This window comes from Triturus cristatus, chromosome 2_2 (assembly GCF_964204655.1).
Source record: "Triturus cristatus chromosome 2_2, aTriCri1.1, whole genome shotgun sequence".
In the NCBI taxonomy this organism is placed as follows: Eukaryota; Metazoa; Chordata; class Amphibia; order Caudata; family Salamandridae; genus Triturus; species Triturus cristatus.
The window spans coordinates 914960536-914983515 of NC_140582.1; the positions used below are offsets into that span (position 1 = coordinate 914960536).

The 22980-nt window shown below is 40.3% G+C and overlaps 1 protein-coding gene across 1 annotated transcript in view; it reads right to left on the reverse strand.

Moving 5' to 3' along the window:
* The window catches only part of TBC1D19 (TBC1 domain family member 19), a 1311239-nt gene that overhangs the window by 217216 nt on the left and 1071043 nt on the right, over positions 1 to 22980 (reverse strand). The window contains exon 15 of the mRNA XM_085643323.1: positions 18866 to 18910. Within this exon, the coding sequence (XP_085499449.1) occupies positions 18866 to 18910 (45 nt within the window). The remainder of the gene's footprint in view (positions 1 to 18865; positions 18911 to 22980) is intronic.

A 22980-nucleotide genomic window follows, 5' to 3' on the forward strand; every position in this document is an offset into this window, starting at 1 on the left:
AACGCCGCGCTCTATAAATACTCCTCCAAATCCTCCAAATGAACAGCGATAATGTATCTAAAATCTATTGCAAGCATAAAGTTGAAAAAAGTAGGAAAACCTTGTGCTTATTCCTTTTCAAGCCAAGCTGAATATAGACATCCATCTTATGTATTTATCAAGAACAATGGCACAGTAAAGTAAAAATCAACTTATATTTTTGTAACTGCCTAAATACAACTATAAAAAAGTGTTTACTTCGAGACAGACACCCTTTTTAGTTTCCATTTGCCCTACATGCTGTATGTTGAGGGCTGTTTGCATGGTTGCATATATTATTTTTGGAAGAATTATTTCAAGACGGAATAATCTAGGAAAATAAACATAAAATTACAATAAAATTGGACAAACCAAAATTGGGAAAATGTACATATTAGCAACTGAATATGGGTAATTATCTCTCAGTAACTATTAAGGCAGTAAAAAAAGATTGCGAAGAACATACTTGACACATAAATAGATATATTGACAATGAAACGTCTATGGTGGCAAATATCATACAACTCAAATACAATACAAAATTTAACATATCCACTGTAATAAGGACATGATTACCTCCAATGCTTAAATAGCATTGGAGGTCATCATTTACAATTAACTCTTTATTCCAGTAGTTATGTTAAATTTTGTATTATATTTGAGTAACATGATTTTTATTTGACAGCTGGGTTCTACAGGCAAACATTTTCATTATACTATACTCTGTTGTTGCTGCAGAGTGGGAGGCATCAGTGATCCTCATAATAGTCGGAGTAGTGGAAGCTTTGTAACCTAATCAGAGACCTTGTTCATGGTTGTCTTGTGAGCGTATTATCTGACCGGCCCCATCCAGGGACAGCCATGACACTATGATAGCATCATAGGTTTTCATTATATCGTGTTGGCGCAAAACCCTATTAAAGTAACGCTTTATGGCAGTACCTTCACATTCAGTCCATTTACAGAGTTCCTTCTGCCATTTCCATATGCCAGGACCCTCAGGGCTTTTCCAACTCATGAAGATCTGGTGCCTAGCCAGAATGAGCGTCAGACCTATAAATGTACTCGACATGCTGGTGGCCTTGGAACTAGGGAATCAGCCCAGCAAACACACCACAGGGGTTTTCGTAATATCTGGAGATCAGTTATCACTGTATCCCAATAAGCACTAACCAGGGGAGGGTGCCAGACTATGTGATAAAAACCAGGAAAGATATAATTGATTCTCTTGGGGTAACACAGACCCTGTGTAGATAGTAGTGTTGACTTATTTATCACTCTTAGATTAATCAACTGACGTACATCTTGAAGTAGATTATTAACCCAACAATAACCTATAGAGTCATTTGCTAACAGGATTAACTGGAGCTGGAGGTCGGATGCTTTCTGCAATGGCTGCTCCTCCTTTGCTTTGCAATGTGCCCATCAAAAACTTTGTGACCAGCCAGTAGGACAAGAACACTGGCTGTGCTTTGAGGGGGAGGCCTAGGTGTGCAGCAGGAAGCACTTGTTCCATGCTCTGCAGCAGAACAAATGTTGTCACAAGAATAAATAAAAACAAAGCACTTTCAACAAATGCCAATATGAGCATTAGTGAAAAACTATTATTTATTTACCTTACATATAGGACTATAGGTACAAAGAGTATTAGGGATATTTATCAATAACTAATCTAATCACATGGCATACAACTGAAAGAGAACATGTTATACAATAGGCAGTACAACAGAAGTGTCTTGCATGGAATGTATAAAGAATATCACAGCTTTCAATACTTTTTTTTAGATTAGTATCAAGTTTTAGGAGAGAGGGGAGTATTAGTTTAAAAAGCGATGTCAAAAGTGTTTTTAAACTGTTTTGCTATTTGAATAGTGTGCTTTAACTGGATTGTTTTTTAATGTCAAGGGGTAGAAATATCAGATTTTATTCACGGCTTCATTGATAGAGGTATTCTGGACAAAGTAAGTTTTCAACTTCTATAGGTCCATTTGTATAGAATTTCAGCTTCTGAGTCCTCCTTGTTATGAATAGCAGATTAGATAAGATGGAGGGGATTCAAGTAAGTGAATTTATAATCAATGCTGCATCCTTTATAGTTGAGACTGGCTTTTATTTGAAGTCAAAGGTAGTCTGAAAGTGGTCACATTTTCTAGCGGCTATGAATAAGAGTATTGCAATGAGAGGAAGACGTGAGAACCATGTAGCACATGCTAGGACAGCATTTCTAAAGTCCCTTCTATGGATGATGAGAGTCTGAACTGCTGTTTTTAACTGGTGAAGTGAAAATGTTCTTTTGCGTGAGTGAGCAATTCCCCACAGAACTATGTATGCTATCAGGGTGAGGTTACAATCCAGGATTAAGATAAACAAGTTTACAGTGCAAAAGCAAAGGGAGAAAGGTATTCCAATTTCAATGGACCAAAAGCTATTAATCAATATAAGTCCTGTAAGGTAGAGGGAATTAAAAGAACTCTGTTTTTTTGCTGTCTGACATGTACTTGCTTTTTCTAGTGCCGAGGCCATCTCCTATGAAGATGATGTCTTAACTTCGTCCTTCATCAAAGCTTTCTGCTCAGAGGCTCTTGCACCAAAATGTACCACTGATAATTTCACCTTCACCCACCGTACCTTTCCAGTAGCTCTCAACATATGCCATATTCTCCCAACTATGAAGAAACACTGGATCCTGCTCTCTTCAACAAATACCAGCTCACCATGCTTGCTCTTCCCCAGCTAGATCATTAAAATAAGTCACAAATTCAAGATCACACCAATGCCAACCATGTCATGCATGATCACCAATCCAGCTTCGGATCACGTTGCTGTATGGAGACAGCACCCTTACACATCATAGATGATTCCCTCCTGACCACAAAAGACCATATGTGTTTAAGTACACTGAAAAATCAGAGCGAAAGGTGAATTCCTTTACTTGTCCAGTAGCACAGCCTGCAAAAGTGACCTGTCACTTCACAGAAGAATGGCTTCAACTGACCAGTGGAATGTTGGTGACAATACCATTTGAGGGTTTTAATGAAAGGAGAGGCATTGGAAAGGGGAGGAAGAGAGAGAAAGTCCTGGAATGGCTGAGGGAGACATATTGAAGGCTAAAGAGAATATGAGACTTCTGTTCTACCAAAAAATAATTAATCAATTCCACAAGTGTGGGGTTATTAGTTGTTCAGGAAGTGAGGCCTGCACAAGTAATAAGTCCACAATTGTGTCTTAACTGGGAATGGAGTACCCTATTGTGGCACTTGACTCTCTCAGGGTAGTGAAGCAGAGCAGTGTAAGGCCTAATCAGGGGAGGTGGTGTGGGCTAGTAATCTCCATCTGCCGACACACAACAACAACTCTCACTAAATGACTGTTTAGTCAGTGCTTTTCCTTTGGAAAAGTTAAAGTACATTTATTACATACACACCAATAAATACTAGACATTAATAAACAAGTTACTTACCTTGGATAACACCTTATCTGGTAGAGACTTTATCTAGCTGCAGATTCCTTACTTTAGAATTATCCACAGCTGTCAGACTGGATCTGGAATTTTTTAATGAGCAGTACCCCTGCGCGCCGGTAGTTGGCATCATTCGGCTCCGCGCGGCATAGTCGGTGCCGTCCGCACCAGAAGTGACACATGTTGTGCCTATATAGGCGCCACCCCAGCGTGCTGATGCCAGTTTCTTTTCACATATTTCTACGCAAGGAGTGCAGAGCCATGAAGAACACTACCCACTAGTGTGTGAAACTAGGGCCCTGAAAAGGGAACAGCCTTGTAACTAAAATTTGTTTGAAGAACGGAGAGCATGGGTGGGTCAGTATGGAACCTGCAACTAGATAGATTATTTACCAGATAAGACGTTACTGAAGGTAAGTAACTTGTTTATCGAATAGGGAATTCTAGTCACAGATTCCTTACCTTACCCGAGTTGGAAAGACCAATTTGTCTGGGAAAAAAGAGATGTATGGAAGACGAGATGACAGTCCCTGTAGTTCACGGATCATAATGGTAAGGAGCTTAAGAGGGCAGGTATGAAGCGGTTCAAAGTGAATACATATTGGAAAGGTCAGAACCAAGTTAAGGTCCCAGTGAGGCATAACAAAGGAAGCTGGAGGAAACATGCTGCAGACCTTTAAGGAACCAATTTATAAAAGGGGACTTGAAAAAGGAGGCTGATCTGGCAGCGCCAGTAAGGCAGACATAGCCAATAAATAACCCTTCAACATGCCCAATGCAGAGCCCTGATGGACCTGGGTAAGGATAAATAAAAGAACCTGAGAAATGGCTGTACACCATGCCACAAACTTGCTCCAGTGACTGGTGTACTCCTTCTATGTGGAGGGATGCTGAGCTGCCAAAATAATATTACAGACTTTGGATGGAAGGTCAAAAGCTGTTCAATCTCCACACATAAAGATGGAGCATTGACAGGTTTGGGTGGAGACAGTAGATAATTCCGAAGGGGCAGCCTGATCGGAGGACCGATGGACATGTTCAACAGCTTAGGATGCCAGGTATGGGCAGAAAGGCGTACAGGAGGCCAAAGCTCCTCTCGAGATGAACTGCTGACATTGTGCCAAACAGAGCTAGCCAAAGCTCTCCTCACAGCTGAAAGAGTCCTTGGAGATGCCATTTGTGATCCAGAAATGCATCACAGTACTAGTGGTGGCTTGAGTAACCACCTTTGTGATTATGTATCTGGTATGATAGTCGAGTATAACGAACACCATTCCACCCCGATGCCACTCACTGAACCCACTATATCATACGCCGCCATAATCCTAGGTTTGTAGACAGGAGATAATGAAGAATTACTAGTTGTGTGCACTTTGTCACTTGTAGCAAATGCTATACAAGGCTTCACGTTTTGTACTACAAAGGAATCTATGCCAGACTGCCAAAATCTGTGTCTGACTATACTTTTGGCAAGGTTCCCAGTTAGAAGTCCCTCATGAGCTAGATCTACAATTTCTTGTCTCGTAGGATCTGGAGGCACTATCTTCCTATCCCTTAGAAATCTGTCTTCCATCAAACTCAGCTCATTTTTACACGCCTCAAGAATCTCTCTTTTACAAGGCCACTTTTTGTGTAGCCGACGACTGACTGTGATTAATACTCCATCCCGAGCTTCTCTACTTCGCCACTCCTCTTCAGAAAACCCATCCTGAATCACAGCAACTATTGCTACATCTACTCCTTCCTCGTTCTTTTTTTCTTCCTCACTTAGTGGGGCAATCAGCATCTAATTTCTTTCGCCCTTGGAGGTACCCTAATCTAGCGTTGAATGCTTCAACACCACGCAGCTGCTTGGAAATTCTGTGGTGAAAGCATAGGTTGTGGGGTTTTTAGTCTGTACAGTCTAAAATGGAATGTCTCCCAAAAAATCAAATGAAGCATTGACAAAAATCATGCTAACGCTTCTGGCTCCACAACAGAATTATGATGCTCTGCCCCCTTAGGGAGAATGAGAGATGTAACAAATATGACTACCTTACTGTTCACCACTTGAGACAAAGTTTCCCCTACCCCTTTGCAACTGGAATCCACTGTATGATGTTCATGGAGCTGTCAAATCTTCCTAAAACTGGTGGAACTGGCATCCACTATATGATGTTCGTGGAGCTGTGACATCTTAAATCTGGTGCCCCGCGTGATTTATTTTAATTTGTGAAGGCTACATCGCACTCCTGACTAAAACATGCTTCCTTTTTTAAATGTTCGCTCAATCGCCCTGAATAAATTTAGAATACTGCACAGATAATCCTAAAAGGATTTTAATTTTATGCACAAGTGATGTCTGTTGAATAGCTTCCATAATCAGTTTTTGGTTTGATCCCATCTTTGGATAAGGTCTGTCCCAGATAGGTTACTGCGTCTACACAGATTTGAGACCAATATCTCTTCATCAGACCAGTAGTTTCCTCAAAACCTCCTTGTGGTACTCAACATCACGACCATAGATTAAAATGTTGTCCTGAAAACATAGAATGGTGTCTGGGCCCCTCATTCCTCTCTGGTAAATAGACATGAAAGAAGCCAAACTAAACAGCAACAAAAAGGCATAAAGTCCCACAAAGGCATGGTGAATGATGTTAGTGGGTAAGACTTTGGCATTAAATTAACCTGAAAATAGGACGACAAGTCAATAATAGAAAAGCAAGTGCCTTCCCCAGTTGGCCTAACCATCTCAGCTATATTGGGTAAGAAGAGTCAACCTAAATCGTTTGTTTGAGGTTCACTCAAATCAAAACACACTTTTGCTCTCTAACCTCCTAACTTTATCACTAACAGAACTGGAGAAAGTCATTATGAGCTTTCAATCCTTTCAAAACACCAGTTTTAGCAATTTGTATAGTTTCTCTTCCAAATGTGTTTTTTTATTAAGTGAATTATCAGACATACTTTATACACAAATAAGGATGCATTTGTAAGCGTAATATGATGTTCCAAGTTTTTTAAGAAATATAACTTCTTTGTGAATACTTCAGGAAAATCTCATACTTTCCCTTGATAGAGATCCTTCGACCAGCAAAACTGGAGCAGAAGCTTTGGGCTTTAACTTCATACTAAATTCTTTTTGGAGTCCAATGAAGGAAATTGGGAGTTTCCTCTGAAATGTAGACCTTTCCCTTAGTTGACCTTGCTTTGAATGATATTTTCATTACTAACATACACGCAATGAGTATGGAATCTCGGTTATATCTCCCAGGATTCACACTAAATATGCTATGTTCCCCCGGACTTTATCAAATGTACTTTTTTTAGGGAACACATGTTTAAAGATCCCACAACTTATTAACGTGTATGGAGAGTAAGAATCTGCTGATGGAGAGTAAGAATCTGCTGGAACAGTTGTCTCTTGCCCATCTAGCTTTACTAAACAACTAGGTGGAGAAATGTCCTTTTCATTAGAGTAAATCTGGAAACCGAATGTATGACAGAATTACGAATGCATTTTTCACTCATGCCTTAGGAACGCCGTCATTTGAACCAATGTGTCTTTAGCATGCATTTGTTCTACTTGCAGGTTCTTTTAATGACTTGCCGTGACAGGGCGCTGGATAGTGGAATATTTTAGTTTACTATTCCAACTCCTGTCTGCGCAACAGTAGGGAAGGTGTTGGACTTTAATTCCAACACCACTCCCTCATTGCGCCCCCCTAAAGCAAGTTGTTGTAACGAATTGCAGAATGGATGTGTGCTAAAAACGCATTTGTTCTGTTGCCGACGCTGTAAAGGCAAGGCGTGATTCTGGTTTTCTCCTAAAGGACGTTTCCCCTGGAAACCATCTTCTTCAAAACCTCTCCTATCTTACATACAAAATGTGTCTGCTCTTGCTTTCTTTACACACCCGGCCAAAGTGTCCTCTTTTGCCTCATTTGGAGCAAAACAATGATTTAGCATTGCAAATAGGATTAGAGGTGGCCAGCAATTCCACAGTAAAACCAATTTTTTTACATCCATTTTGTTTTACTTTTTACATCATTTGCCTAGTCATCATTTTGATGTTACCTACCCCTGGTCTTTCATTTTTTATAAGCTATACCTGTTGGCCTGAAGATAACTTAATTTGCCTTGCACAGTCTGCAACATGCTCGATACCTTCTTGAGATCACTGTTTTTCACTACTAGTTTTTCCTGTATTCTTGGGTAATTGGTTCGCCTTAGTAGTTGATTTCTAATTAAAGAGTCAAACAACCACGCAAAATCACGTTTGATATTCCTCTAACAACAGTCCGCAAAATCACGCTTGACATTCCTTTAACAACAGCTACAGAGTTGAGAACTTTCTCCTTTCTTATTGCAATCTTTCAAAAATGTATGTCTCTCAAGTACAACATTTATTAATCTGCAAAAATTATCTTCCAAATTTTTTCATGCAATCTGATTCATATCACAAGGTTATCCACTCCGTCTTCCGCTGTAGCACCTGGTAGGCTTTTGTACCCCCTTCTGCTCTCCACTCCTGAATTATGCAACAATACATGCTGTTTTCTACATGGTAAGATTTTTTCCCTATCTATCACAAGTGAGGCTCAAACTGTTTTACCCACTGTTTCTATGGTAAGTTTGGGTCTCCAATTTCATTTAAAAATGAGGGGTTAAGACATGCCAACAGCTGCCGTATTTGAGAAACAGTAGACGGGACTTAACAATAAGACAAATTATCAAGCTGAAATAAAAAGTTAAGATAAAAACTTTAACTAACGAGCTGAAATACTAAAATGACAGGTTAATGTGGTATAGCATTACATAGAGTATAAAAAGATCTCCCTCTATTAGTCTTCACTTATTTTCTCCTTGATTGTTGCAAAGGTAATAATTATTTCTTTAATGAAGTTAAGCGTTATTATCAGAGTAATGTGGAATGCAGACAATGAATAATTAATCATAACAAGCAGTTAGTATGGGAACTGTTTCCAACTTGAGTTTCTAGGCAACCTGAGAGAATAGTGGCACAGAATCTGAGAGGATAAATGCAATGGGTGGTCTGAAAACCCAACTGGAGCAAGTGGCAAGGCAACATCTCCCCCTAGATGAATTAACCAATGGGTACCACACAGGCAGTCACTGTGATGGAGAAGCAAAGCGTGCAAGAAACACAGCGAGGATGGTTACTTTCCAGCATGGACAGCTACTTTCACCTAGGACAATTGTCCAAAGGTTGGCACTTGGACGCATATTCCTCAGAAGAACAGCAGAACACATTAAGTACAGGAAAAACACAAGTATATCTACCGCTGCACTCCATACGCAACAAGAAGTGACACTAGGAACAAGACTGGGACAGTGAAATTATCAAAGCCATGTATACAGAACAGCAGAGAAGCAGGATCAAAGCAGCCAAGACAGACAAACCAGTTTTAAAATACAGTGTCTGAGTCAGGCGAGAGGCAATCCAACATAACCAAGGCTCAGTGTGGGCCCAAACGCCACACTCAGATAAAATTCTAGTCAGAAACAAATATAGGCAGAACGTTGTGCAGCTCACAGGGCGATGGAGAACAGAATGCAAAGGAAATCACCAAAAGAGAAAAAGACACACCACAAGGTGATAGAAAAACACCATGGTGATCACCATAAAACGAGAAACCAAGTGCTCAGAACTAGAAAAAGTGCTTACAGGTCCCAAAACTAAGAGAAAGGGGTGGTAATACTGACTGCCACTTCCACAGCTACGTGGCACCAATGCTATATTAGATACACAGATGCTTCAGAGCAAAAGGTGAGTTCCTCTATTTGTTCACAGAAGAACTAACACAAAATTGACCAGTAGAATGTTTGGGTCAGGGCCACTTGAAGATTCTAATGCAAAGGAGGGGGTAGCGGAGTGGGGAGAAGAGCCTGGTAGGTGATAGTTTTCTTACTGGGTGAATCCAGCTTTTCATGACAGGTGTACTGATTGTCAATCATAATGTAAAGCAAGAATGAATGTGGAAGGGAATAGGAAGGTGGTCTGATCAATTGCAGGAATAGAAATACACATTTCTTTAATATCTGGACTGAAAGAGACGAGATCAAGAATGTTACCTTTTTAGTATATAGGAATGCTGGTGTATGTTGTAATTATTGCTAGTTTATCCAGATTATTGTAAGATTTGAACGTGTCATTGACACATTCAAGGCTGAAGTCCCCTAGAAAGCCAGACATCCTTCGGTTTAAGGTAACATTTTCTGAGAACTGGCTGGCAAGTTTGGGAATAAATTGGTAGATAGTATGTAGGCAGAAAAAGTTGGATGGGGATACGAGGCTAGAACATTTTAAATGTGTCATAGGTTATGGCGGATACAGATCTTCATTTAAGAATGTGCCTGCAAATTACTTGTTTGCCACAGCCTAATTAATATTGTCGTCATAACGGATAATATATCCTTGAAAACCCTGCAAGTCAATGACAGACCAGGACTAATGCCTGCAGAAGGACTCGATTTTTTTTTATGTAAGTGCATTTGATACTGATGAGGTTGTTTATGTTGATATGTTTGTAGGGAGAACCTCTGAGGCAAAGATCACAGTGCTGGAGTACCAGCAGGTAGGAATAAAGAAGTAGCCAGATGTAGGTATATTGTTAAGCTTAACTTGCGAGTGTCATAGATATGTAATGAGTAAAAGCTGAGTTCCACAGAGTTGAATGACTAAAATCATTAAGAATAAATTGTCTTGTTATATAAATGTGTTAATACATAAAGTAGCGGCAAACCATCTGCACAAATCACTGGAGATAATGATACTGCCAATTCTGACTTCAGAGCAATAAAGAGTTGATTGTGGTAAGGAACTGTTTGAGGTGAAGACTAAAGTAAATACAGATGGAAAGATTAATGGAGGAGGGAAGAGTCTGGCAGATTGTAGTGAAGGAGAAGTGGGGCTAGGTTTAGGTGGATTAGTAGAGCAGATGAGGCAAAAAACAGTAAGTAGAAATATTACAAGACAAAAGGAGATGCACATGAAGATGTGTTAGGCAGAGGGTAAGATAGAAAGAGCAGAATATGAGATTAATTGAAGAAGAAATGGAGCAGGTAGGAGCAAGAGTAGTGGTAGCAGTAGGCAGGACAAAGTGTAAGTACAAGTAAAAGTAGGGGTTACTTAGGTGTATAAAGGAATAAGAGCAGAAATAAATAGGAGGAAATAAAGGAGTAAAAGCAGGAGTCATGGCATCGGTAGTTAGAATTACGAATAAGAGAAAGTAGAAGTAAGCACAAAAGAGTAGAGTCAATAGAAGTAAGAGTAGGGATAAGTAGGGGACATATTGTTGGGAAAGTAGGAGTCATGGTATCAGTATTTAGAATTAGGAGAAGTAAAATGAAGAAGTAAGCATAGAAGAGTAGAGGCAATTTGGAGGTAGCGTTGAAGAGTACATGTAAGTAGAAGTAACAGCAGGAGTAAGAGCAGGAGTAAATAAGAATAACAGTAAAAGGAAAGGAATTGTAATTGCAAATTGTATTCAATTGTATTGCTTACTACCCCTGACGAGACATTAAATTACTGTGGGGTGAGAAGAATGCTAATTTAGAACCCAAGATTGTTTGTAGTTTAATAATATGTGTTTTTTTTCGTATGGATTAGTTGTGTTAAGTTTGTGCTCTCGAGTTCTTGTGTGTATAGTAGTGTTTTGAGTAGGGAGAGAATGATAGAATTGGATTAGAAAAGGGAAAGTAGTGAGTTGTTATTGGAAGTAGTGGGTCTACTTTTTTTTTCAGGTCCCCAAGCTCCTTCGAAAGAGCAGTGAAGTGGCTGGAAAAAATGTCAACTCCAGGGCAGGAGAGGAGGTTGAGGACAAGTACTATAAGCAACTAACCCGCTACCAGGACAGGTTGACAGCCCGGAAGAGAACAAGACCAACCAGCCAGTGAGAATATGCCTGACTAACCACTCCTTTGTGGTTAGTGACTATCCCTTTCGGAAGTCGAAGAAGACAGATAATAAGCAGCCGAAATGCTGCCATTCACATTGGCTCGAAAGCCAAACACTGAATGGCTGTCCTGTGGGCTACTACAAAATATAACTACCATGCCTACGAGCTGGGTAGGATAGGTAACGCGGGCACTCGGGCAATGCCCAAGGGGCCTATGTCCAGTTCCAGCTGTGGGCTGCTTTATTGAGCAGCCTTGGGGGTGAGCGATTTGGGCGGTGTCTGCGTTGTTCGATGCCGCCAGTGGCACATGGGGTGCCTGAGTGGCTTTCTGGAGGCAGATGGGCGTCCATTACCTCACTTTTATCAACGGGCAGAGGTGTCATTCTCTTTCTCTCACTGGGCCAGCCAATTAATGTATGCGTACAGAGCAGGGGCAGGGGGCCTGAGCAGAAGTGGGCTTCTTCTTCAAGATGGAAGATGGTGGAGCAAGAGTAGACTCGTTTCTATTTCAGAAGAACAAGCCAAGATCTATCTCAAAACTGCAGTTACTTCTGATTCAGAAGATTACATTTTATTTGATTCTCCAGCTTCTTCCACTAATTCTTCCAACTTAGTATCTCAGAGTAGTACGTCCATTTCTGTGCCTCAGGACAATTGTGTCAATCTCACTCCGTCAACAAGTCCTTCTTGTTGTTATTCTCACTTAGCTTCCAGAAGGATTTGTAGACTACCTGCTCACTTTAAGGATTTTGTTATGTGATAAAAAAAAAAATCAAAAATGTGTACATTGTTAAACTGCTTGATTAGTGATTGTATAAACTTTTATTTGTTAAACTTTTGTCTCTCCAGTAAAGGGGAAGATGTGTAACATTCTGCTGAGTCTTTCCTTATTTTCTCTTCCTCCTTGTATTCTAGAATACTACTTAGTATTCTAGAATACCTTCTCTCTTTGTATTCCGACTTGCCTCTCTTCCGAGAACAGCTGTTTCCCCTGCGGGTCCGTTTCTTGAATACTTAAAATAAAGAAGAAACAAATCATCTTCTTGATTCCTGCAGTGATTATTACGACACTATACTCACTTGTTTTCAGGTGTGTTTCACCAGTGTGAGCTAATCCGTGCTTTATTTTTTATCTAAGTAAATTTAAGAAAACATGCCTCTGTCAGAGATCCCCTCACCCCCTTCTTTTTATAAAACTTCCCCGTAAGCTCTGTTTTGTGGAAAAGCAATATTGTTGCATTCTTCCCTATTACTGTGTATTGTTTATCTGTACCTTTAAATTGTATGTAGAATCTCCTGGATTCTGGAAGATAGAGGTGAGAGTTCCAGAGTGTCACTTCTACTACGCTATACTTTGTGTCCTCTTATTAAACTACTATTTTTCTACAATTTGTTCTTGGATTTTTCTGGAATATAGCATTTAAATTGGCGACGAGTTGAAGGGCATCGAATCCATTCTACAAAGAAAACCTGGACTTATACATTTTGGGCAATTTTATTTTTTCCGTATTTCACCAAGAATTCAAGCTTCAAGATTTTTTTTTCTCTCAGTTTCATTTGCACGCTACATCGGACTTTATCGGACAAATCTGCAAACTACAAAAAAAAACCTTCAAATATATTACAGCGGAAACGTTACCTCATGACCGTTTGAAGTTGCTATTACTTGATCACCAAGAGGATTCCATCTCGTGTTTCTTCGCAACAGAATCTTGCCGTTTCCCGGATTCTTCTTTTGCTGAGTTCTTCCTTCCTTCTCTGTGAGGCGGTGTTCGTCATCGCGCGTTACACGCAAAGGACGCACGCAAAGGACGCACGTTGCGCAAGGAAGCCATTTTGTTACTTGGTCTCCTAGCAACGCACACAGTCACGACTGCATCCACGGAAGGAGAAGGGGAAGTTCGATTTAATCACGGCGGCATTACATCTAACTACGGCACTCTTGTTTCGTGATTACAAACAGTGGTGACAGTCCCTGATAGCTCTTAAACGGAGGTAACATAACCTTTTTCACATCTAAAGAAGAAGGATATAATCGAATGACTGAAGCATGAATCTTGAATTGCCAAATGACAACAGACTCCAAAGTAGATTGTTAGCTGATCAATCTACTTCAAGTCTAGTCAGAGAGTAGTAAGGTGCAGTGCCAATCTTTGTTCAAGCCAGATCCATATTTCAGCCTACAATCTACAAGTGTTTGTCCTGAAGTGTCCTCTTCAGCTGAACTCTCAAGAGGATCATTAACTTTCAGCGGTGTGAATTCTCGTTATTTTAGGGAATTTTGTCATTCAACTTACTAGCATATTATTATACGCATTTTTCTAGAACGTTACAGTTAAATGAATACATAATTTGTTTTTTGTGTGTTTGTACCTGTATATTGATATTTGCTGTGTTGATTGACATTGTGCACCCTTCTATTAATCCATTAATTCATATTTAGGACATTTAAAAAAATGCAGTTTGATCCTCCAGCCAAATTTCTTCACGTTAAAGGAGACCCTACTATTCCCTGGTCCAGATGGAAGGAGGAATTCCTTACTTACCTCAAGGCTATAGATGGTGACAGGCTTTCTGCGGAAAGAAAAAAAAACATATTTTTACATTGTCTAGGGTCAGAAGGGCAGCTTGTTTATAGAACCCTTCCAGAAACTGATGGTGGTGGGGACAGAAACGTTTTTGAAGAAGCGTTACATAGGATAGAAGTTAGATTTAAGCCCACTTTTAGTGTTGCACTAAACAGGTATAAATTCTATAATAGGGCGCAACAGGAAAGTGAAAATGTTGATGATTTCCTCACAGGGTTATGTGCTTTATCTGTACATTGTAACTTTGGTCCTATGACCGATGAAATGATCAGTTATCAAATCATCGTGCATATCAAAAGTAAAAAAACCCAAGAACATTTATGGATCTTGGGAGATCCTGATCTGAATGAAGTCATCAAAACGTCTAAGGCAATTGAACAGTCAGATAAATGGATAAAATGTTTACATAAGGATGATAAAGGGACTAGCGACGAGGTTTGTGCAGTAAAAAAAGATCTACACCATAATAGTCATAGTACCATATCGACACGTGATGGTGTTGGAACCTATCAAAAGAGTCAATTTAGTCAGGCATTTGTCAAGAGACCTGAGAGTGTTTATCGCTGTTTCAGGTGTGGAAACCCAAATCATGGTGCTTCTTTTCCCAAATGTCCTGCCCTTAATAGGGTGTGCAAGAAATGTGGTAGGCGTGGACATTTTGCTTCTGTCTGTAGGGATCCTAGAAACTGTGAGAGTAGTAATACTAAGAGTAGGGTCTCGAGCATTAACGCAGAGTCTAGTGAGAATAAAAGTGAGGGGTATGTTGGAGGAATGTTGTTGTCCATAGAAAGTGATGATATAGGTTTGAATGACAATGAGCTGAAACCTCCCAAGTGTTTAGTGTATGTACAAGATGAAGAATTGGAGCTTATGGCGGACTCAGGGTCCCCCTGGACAATTGTCACTAGAGATATGCTTTTTGATCGTTTTGAAGGAATATTTTCAGCTGATGACCTTAAAAAATCAGATATTGTAGCAAGAGCCTTTGATGGATCCATTATTGAAATGGATGGGTTTGTTGAAACAAAAATTTAATTCAAGGGACGAACTGCCTTTATTAAGATGTATGTTGCTGTAAAAGGAGTGAATGTGTTAGGGTGGAGAGATCAATGGTCTCTGGGAATAATGCTCAATCCCAGGTGTCAAGATCCTGTGTTATTGATATCTCAAGTGAGTGAAAGTGTAAGTTTCACGGATGAAATTGAAGACATTGTTAAACTTTTTCCAAAAGTGTTTTCTGATGGGTTAGGAAAGCTCAACGAATTTTCACACAAAATTAGGATTAAGGAAGGTACTTCTCCAGTTCAGCAAAAACTTAGAAATGTACCCATTTGCGTTAGAGAAGACTTAAAAAAACTTCTACAAGGGCTCATTGATGATGGCATAATAGAGGAAGTGGAGTCCTCTGAATGGGTTTCTCCCATTGTTCTTGCCAGAAAATCAGATAAAAGTTTGAGATTATGTGTAGACTTAAGAGCACTAAATGCTAATATAATAGTGGACTGCCATCCTTTACCCAACATCAATGAAGTAGTTTCTATGCTGGATGCGGCTAAGGTCTTTTCTACTTTTTATTTGCGGTCGTATCACCAGATTGCTCTTACTGAGGACTCCAAGAGTTACACTGCTTTCCTGACACCCCAAGGTCTGTTTCAGTATAAAAGAATGCCGTTTGGTTTAGCCTCCGCGGCATCTGTTTTTCAGAGAGCTATGTATCACATTTTTAAGGATGTGGAAGATTTTGTAAGGTGTTTTCAAGATGATATTCTTGTCTTTTCTCCAAAGTCTCAAAAACATAAGGAACATATAAAGGAAGTTTGCAAACGCTTAGAGCGAAGTGGGTTAACCTTGAAACGAGAAAAATGCAAAATGTTTTGTAAAAGTGTAGAATATTTGGGACATACATTAACGGGAGATGGAGCAATTCCAAAAAAATCTTTAGTGGAAGCCATTGTAAAAGCAACATCTCCTGATAATAAGGAAAAGCGTTTGTCCTTTGCAGGACTCTGTGAGTACTATAGTAGATTTATAAGAGGTTTTGCTACCAAAATGGAACTGCTAAGGGAACTTACCAGGAAAAATGTTGAATTCTGTTGGACATCGAGACAAGAAAAAGCTTTTCAATTGATAAAGAAGGAAATTCTTCAGGCTCCAACTTTGAAACCATTTTGCATGAATAAAACATGCATTGTCACTGTGGATGCCAGTATGTACGGTTTGGGGGGAGTTCTCTCACAAAAAGGTGCCATGGATGAATGGTGTGTTGCGTTTGCTTCTCGCACTCTTAATGAAACAGAAAGGAGATACTCTGTGATTGAGAAAGAGTTGTTAGGTTGTGTGTGGGGAATTGAACATTTTCTGAACTTTATTTGGGGCAACAGATTTATACTCAGGACAGATCATAAACCACTTGTGTCTATTCTGTCTCCTGGCGGTGGGTGGAATGCCACTGCAAGGATTAGTAGACTCATGTCCAGATTGCAAGAGTATAATTTTTCAGTGGAATATGTTCCTGGGAGACATAATGCTACGGCAGAATGTCTTTATCGTCTTCCTAGGTCTCAATCATGTGAAGAAAATGATTCTAATGATCTTGAGATGATTGCCACCATTTCTGATTTTGTGTCACAGGAATTTAGTGCTATTTCAGAAAGCTTGTGGAACCAAAGTATTGAGTCGGACAAAACATGGAAACTTCTTAGGGAGTTCATTCTCACAGGTTGGCCTAGTGGCGGAAAGCTCCCTATTGAGTTTCACTCTTTCTTGCAAGTGTCTTCTGAACTTTCTGTAGAAAATGACCTTGTTTTTAAAAAAGGGAAATGTGTTCCTCCTGAAGGGATGCGGGATGTTATTCTTAGAGTTGCACATGAAGGGCATCCTGGAATGTCGTCCATGAAGAGGTTGATAAGGTCTAATTTCTGGTGGCCAGGCATGGACAAGACTGTGGATAGAACAGTGAGAGAGTGTTTCCAATGTGCCAATAGCGATAAAATGCTGAAAACTTTTCCTGCTCCCCTTAAGCCTGTTCCTTGGCCGGATTCTCCTTGGCAAAAGATTGCTTTTGACATATCTGGGCCATTTCATTCTTTGCCTCAGGATTCTCGTTTTGCTTTGGTAATCGTTGATTATCATTCAAAGTGGCCTGAAGTCAAATTTGTTCATCATGCCACTACTTCAACCATCATTGATTTTTTTAGAGAAGTATTTGCAAGGGAAGGTGTGCCAGAAGTTCTTGTTACGGACAATGGGGTACAGCTTAAGTCGCATGAGATGCAAGGTTTTTTAGCACTGCATAATATTAAGCATAATACTACGGCTCTATATGGACCTCAAGGAAATGGTCAAGTTGAGAGGTTCAATAGGGTGCTTAAAGATGGTGTTGAAATGGTAAAAATCTCAGGGAGAGATTGGAAACTTGTTCTTAGGGAAAAGTTGTGGGCGTACCGTATAACTCCACATAGTACAACTAATTTGAATACCTTCATTTGTTGTTGGTGACTGGGTCAAAGTGAGAAAACCAGGTTTCAATATTAAAGGGTATGCTAAATTTGGATCTCCCATTAAAGTTGTCAAAGTATATCTAAATTCTGTCATGACACAAGATGGGAGAGTTTGGAATGTTAAACGTGTTGCCAAATGTTGTTTGCCTCCTGCTCCATTTGTTAAGAAATCCAACTTTTCTAAAGAACTTGACTCTATTTCTTCAAGAGTAAAAACTGACCCTCGGATGACCAAGCCTCCCAGCAGAATGAGGGATTACGTCTAATTGTTAAGGGAAGAGATGTGTTGCATTCTTCCCTATTACTGTGTATTGTTTATCTGTACCTTTAAATTGTATGTAGAATCTCCTGGATTCTGGAAGGTAGAGGTGAGAGTTCCAGAGTGTCACTTCTACTACGCTGTACTTACTGACTGGTCTATACTTTTTGTCCTCTTATTAAACTACTATTTTTCTACAATTTGTTCTTGGATTTTTCTGGAATATAACAAATAAGCAAATGTGGGCCGCTTTTTTTCTAGCGTGCCCGGGCCGATTTTTTATCCCAATCCAACCCTGCCTACGAGTCGACCGATGCAGAGTGTTGATTCAGACTCCCCCAATGCCCCGAATCGAAGATTGCCAGTAAATGTGCTTGGAAACACATGTGGCCTAACAGGACGCACTGCCACTCCGCCTAAAACGTGTCATTGATAAGGCTGTGTCTCCCACTGGTATATCGCTCAACCTGACCTGGGGTCAGACCCTTCGTTGCCACCGTGGGTGATGAATAAACTCCAATGCAGCAATGACCGAAGTAGTCTGTCACAAAATCCCTTTCTGTGTGCGGTATTACTAATAACTCGCTGTATTCAGTTTTGAGATTCCACGGGCTGGAGAACAAACTAAAGCTGTCTCTAAGAGTGTACTACACTCCCAGAGATTAATGGATCGAAACCTGGAGGATAATTCTAGATACAACCCCTGCCAATCCCCTGATGCTGAATAGTTTCATCTTGTCGGGTCATGACCCCCACTAACCGCATACTGGCAATACATATTTGCAAATATAGATAAGAACAACAATTTCTCCGAAAGACCTGTGTAACAGAAAAAGGGAAAGCAGAAACCTGGAGACGGCAATGTCCAATGAGGAATCAGAGAAAAAGAAATGGGTTGACTAGAAGAAATAACTATTCCATTTACCTCCCTTCATTATATAAACTATGGACTGTCTCGCGCCCTGAAGATACATACACAGCGCATCACAAAACCGCGAAATAAATACACGGGCAACCTCATCCATCTCATTCTGTCTCCAATTAGAATTAACAAGACACTCAGCACATCTAATACATTTCATAAAATGCACTTTTATTCACTGCCACTAGAGGAGGTCATAATACCGCAGAACACTTACCATTAGGTGGATAAACAACAGCATATTCTTCCAAGCCAAGCTTTCCTGAAATTGAAAATCACAATTATACACCATCACAGGGAGTGTTATTATTACTTAAGATTGCAACTGAAGTCACTTTAAAAGTTCTGGGTAAGTACAGAATTAGGGCATTTATTTGGCTGTCTTCGGTATCTGCTGTTAGGTAAAATGGTCAGCTCTGAGAAGTCGCAAGCATTACAAAAAAAATTCAATGTTTAAAATAAAAGCAATTAAAAACCATGGCAGTTAGACATAACGCAAATACCTCGCGAATCCTTTAGCTAAGATGCGCTTCGATTACAAAGATACCATCTCCAACCATGACATCCAAGCTAGCACTTAAGCACTTTTCATCACATAATGTACATGAACGTCTAACTATCTGTTAAATGAGTGAGATGGGCTCTGGTAACTGCGAGTCCACAGACGCTTTTAAATGATTATTCGCAAAAAAACTCAAAGCCTGGCTCTTCGACAGACCCCCCCCCCCCACACCCCCCTTGATGGATTTGAGCCTGCTAACCCCCCCTCCCCCCCCCCCCCAGCGCCTTGAGACCCTTAAGGGTGGGTAGCCGTGCTTAACAAACGCCTGATTGATTGATTGATTGATTGATTGATTGATTGATTGATTGATTGACTGAGGGCAATCTGTGGGAATGTATTTGTATGTCTGGACCGTCAGTCGTGATGAACGTCAGCACTGGGGCATCCGTCATAGGAATGCAGCCCCAAGGGACAGGGGGATGACACGTGTTTCCCCGATATATCACCCCGCCGTGTTGCTAAGCACTCGATAATGATCTAGGCATCCTCATTTAAAAACGGTAACAGTGAGGGTAGGGTTGGGGGTATTGGGGCGGGGAAGGGGTGACGGCCGAGAGGGAAGGTGTGTTTTTAACTTCATCATAGTGTCAGGAGCCCTGCTCTTTTTCTTTGCAGAATCTTTCTAGAATCAAACCTCACTGCTATTAGGGCACTGAAGGCATGCGTCCTGGTGATGTTAGTAGCTAATGTGAGGACAGTCCCCGAGCACTGCAGTCAGCTACATTATTCTGTCCTTATCCAAACATTTTATTATATTTTCCCATCATTGTACTTCAATTATCAGAAGCACTCCACAGAACCTCTTGTTTTTGACTTCCAGCAGAGGTTTAGGACTGCTGCATTTGGGGTATGTGGTACACCCAAAGTGTCACCATCACAGCTGTGAGGAAGGTCCTGCCTTCCCACCCAAGCTGTGGGGTGACAATGGTTTACTGCAAATAAGAGAGACACCTCATTGGACAACTCAGTTCCCCTGTGTGTGTGTGTGTGTGTGTGAGTGTGTGTGTGAATGCTTGGTGTTCCAGGCAGCAGGCTAGAGGTCGTGGGAGACTGAAGATTCCCAATATGGATAGTTCCCGCTCTTTTCTGGCTTGAAGATCCTGGTTCCAGGGGTGGTAGTCCTACACTGTTACTAAGACAGCTGTTGCACAAACACTGCCAGAAGCACCCACTTAAAGACACTGTGGAACAAAGTTCAGCTTCCTCAGCCTTTAGCATGTATGTATACATGTGTGTATGTTTGTTTGTGATATGTGTATAGCATGAACCGAAGCAAAAGGCAGCAGAGCGCTGTACATGGTCAAAGGAAGGAATATAGCCAAAAAGTGATCTGAAGGGAAGCTGTGTTCCAAGACTGGAGGTGGGCTGCTAAGTCATCACGATGTAGTGTTCTTTGAAGAGGTGTGTCTTCGGCTCCTCCCTGAATTGGAGCAGGGATGCGGCAGTCCTGATTTCATGCATGGAAGCTGTCCTACATCTTGGCCGCATACATTAAAAAGCCTGTTGTCTTGTTTTTCCTTTTTAGCATTCCTTTATTTCCAGTATGATGGTGTCCTGGCTACGTGTGTGCTGAGAGCCATCAGAGGTGGGGATCTTGTCAGCAGGATACACAAGAGGCCCGTTGTGATGGTTTTAGGTTTGATTCAGCTGTATTTGTAGTGTGGCTGGAAAGAGGACCCAGTGTAGTTCTATCAGGATGGGTGTGATGTTTGTATTATTCTTAAAGCTCTTGAAGAGGTTGCCGTAGAGCAGGGGAGCCAACCTTTACTGTAATAAGAGCTGTGTTCAATAAATATCATCCCCAGTGAATGTTCTTACAATTTTAACAGTGAACATATCAGACAAGTTTACATTAGCGACCACCCTATGCAAGGCTACTAGCAGTAATCACCTTGGTGCCACAGACTGGATTGCCGTCTTAATGTAAAACAAAGGCTTTATCAATTTGGAATGCCTCTACATGGGTAATAGATACCAGCCATAGCTGTAATATACCTAGTACCATGATGTGGCATGATATATCACTCAAAAATCAGCTTTACATTTATTTCATAAAGTTTATAATTTTTCTTAATTCATCAGTTTATGTGTTAAAAAAATATACATATTTGGATCTCAAATACACTCTTTTCAATTTCATTATACATAAATTAATTCAACCTAGCGAAATCTTCGAATTTAATAATCTTGTATGTAGCTCACAAGCGACTCAGTGGAGAAACCTATTTTAGAGTGGAGGATGACAGTATGCAAGAGCCAAGACATGCCAAATTAAGGAACAATTCTTTGAGCGACACTGTCTTTTAGAGTAGCACAGTTAGAGATCTGATTACTTTATCCATGGTAGATCTAGAGTTCAACATTGGTCCTATTTTGTCTTTTGTTTCACTTCTTTGCAAGCACATACAGAAAAGGTTCCCTGAAGATACACAGAAGAAATGGATAAGCTTAGGAAATCTAGGCAATAGTCACATAATCACACTTTGACTTTGGCACTGAGAATAAACAAACATTTGTTGAAAACTAATAGAATGTCTTAGTCCTAGGTGATTGTGAAACAACATTGTTCAACAATACACAGAATATAAGTATGTAGTGGCAAAAGTTGGTTACTGCCTTTCAAAACATTGTGAATTTCACACTTGGTAATGCTGCTCAGTATAACGTGCTATCTCAGCTTGTTGATGTGTGCTCAACTATTCACGCAGAACATTTTAAAAGGTGTAGCCGATATCAGACTGCTGGGGTTGGGCCTACAATTATGTAAATAAATAGCAATACTCCAGTAGGTCACAAATACATACTCCTTTAAACAGAAAAAAGTGCACAATCCTTTTTCTAGTACTTATGTACTTAATCTTCACTCATGATTTTCATCAGTATTGATTGCAACACAACCGTTGTTTGTTTGTCTTCCTTTTCTTATTAGGTGAATATTCACAACTTTGTTTTGTGCGTACCCCATGAAGACAATATCAAAACAACTACACATATACCATTCAACATTTATATTGCATTTAAAAAATAAGCAAGAGAGAGCCCTTGATTGCTCTAAAAGACAAATAATTGTGTGCTAATCAGTTTGTCCTCTCTTCTAGACAAACTGTTAGAAATTGTGTCTCTAGTCGGCAGAGGTATGCATCCTGTCCAAGTAGGAACCACCAACCTAGTCACGGTAAGCCAGATACACACCCTAAATTAACCTGTGCTCACCCTCTGATAGCTTGGCACAGAACAGTCAGGTATAAGTATTTGTGCACACAACACATAGTAACATAGTGAAAACACTCCAAAAAGACTCCACCAGTACAGAAAACAAGATATTAATTGTATGAATAAAACAAGACCAACATGACAAATATCCAATTAGTGGAATTTGAGAAATTAATTTTTAAAGATTAAATGCAAAAATTGCACTTAGAAGCAAATAGCGCTCTAAGAGTAAAATTGGTTGTGCTAGACCGGGACCAAGTGAAGAGTTCAGGCTATCCATGATGGAGTGTGAGCTGACTACAGGACCCACACAGGGCCCCCTGAGCAAAGGTACCAAAATACTTGTCGGAGCACAAGATGCATCGATGATCCTCAAGCAGTTGGAATGTTGGGCAGGATTTTTCCATGCAGCTGCGGCAATGTGTCGGTTCCATTGAGCGAAGCGCCAGTTCCAATTGCAGCGGTTCTGAATGCCATGTGCTGGGTTAAGCCACACTGGAGGGTGATGCGTCTATCTTCTTTACACACTGGCAGCGATGCGTTGGTTCCAAAGCGGT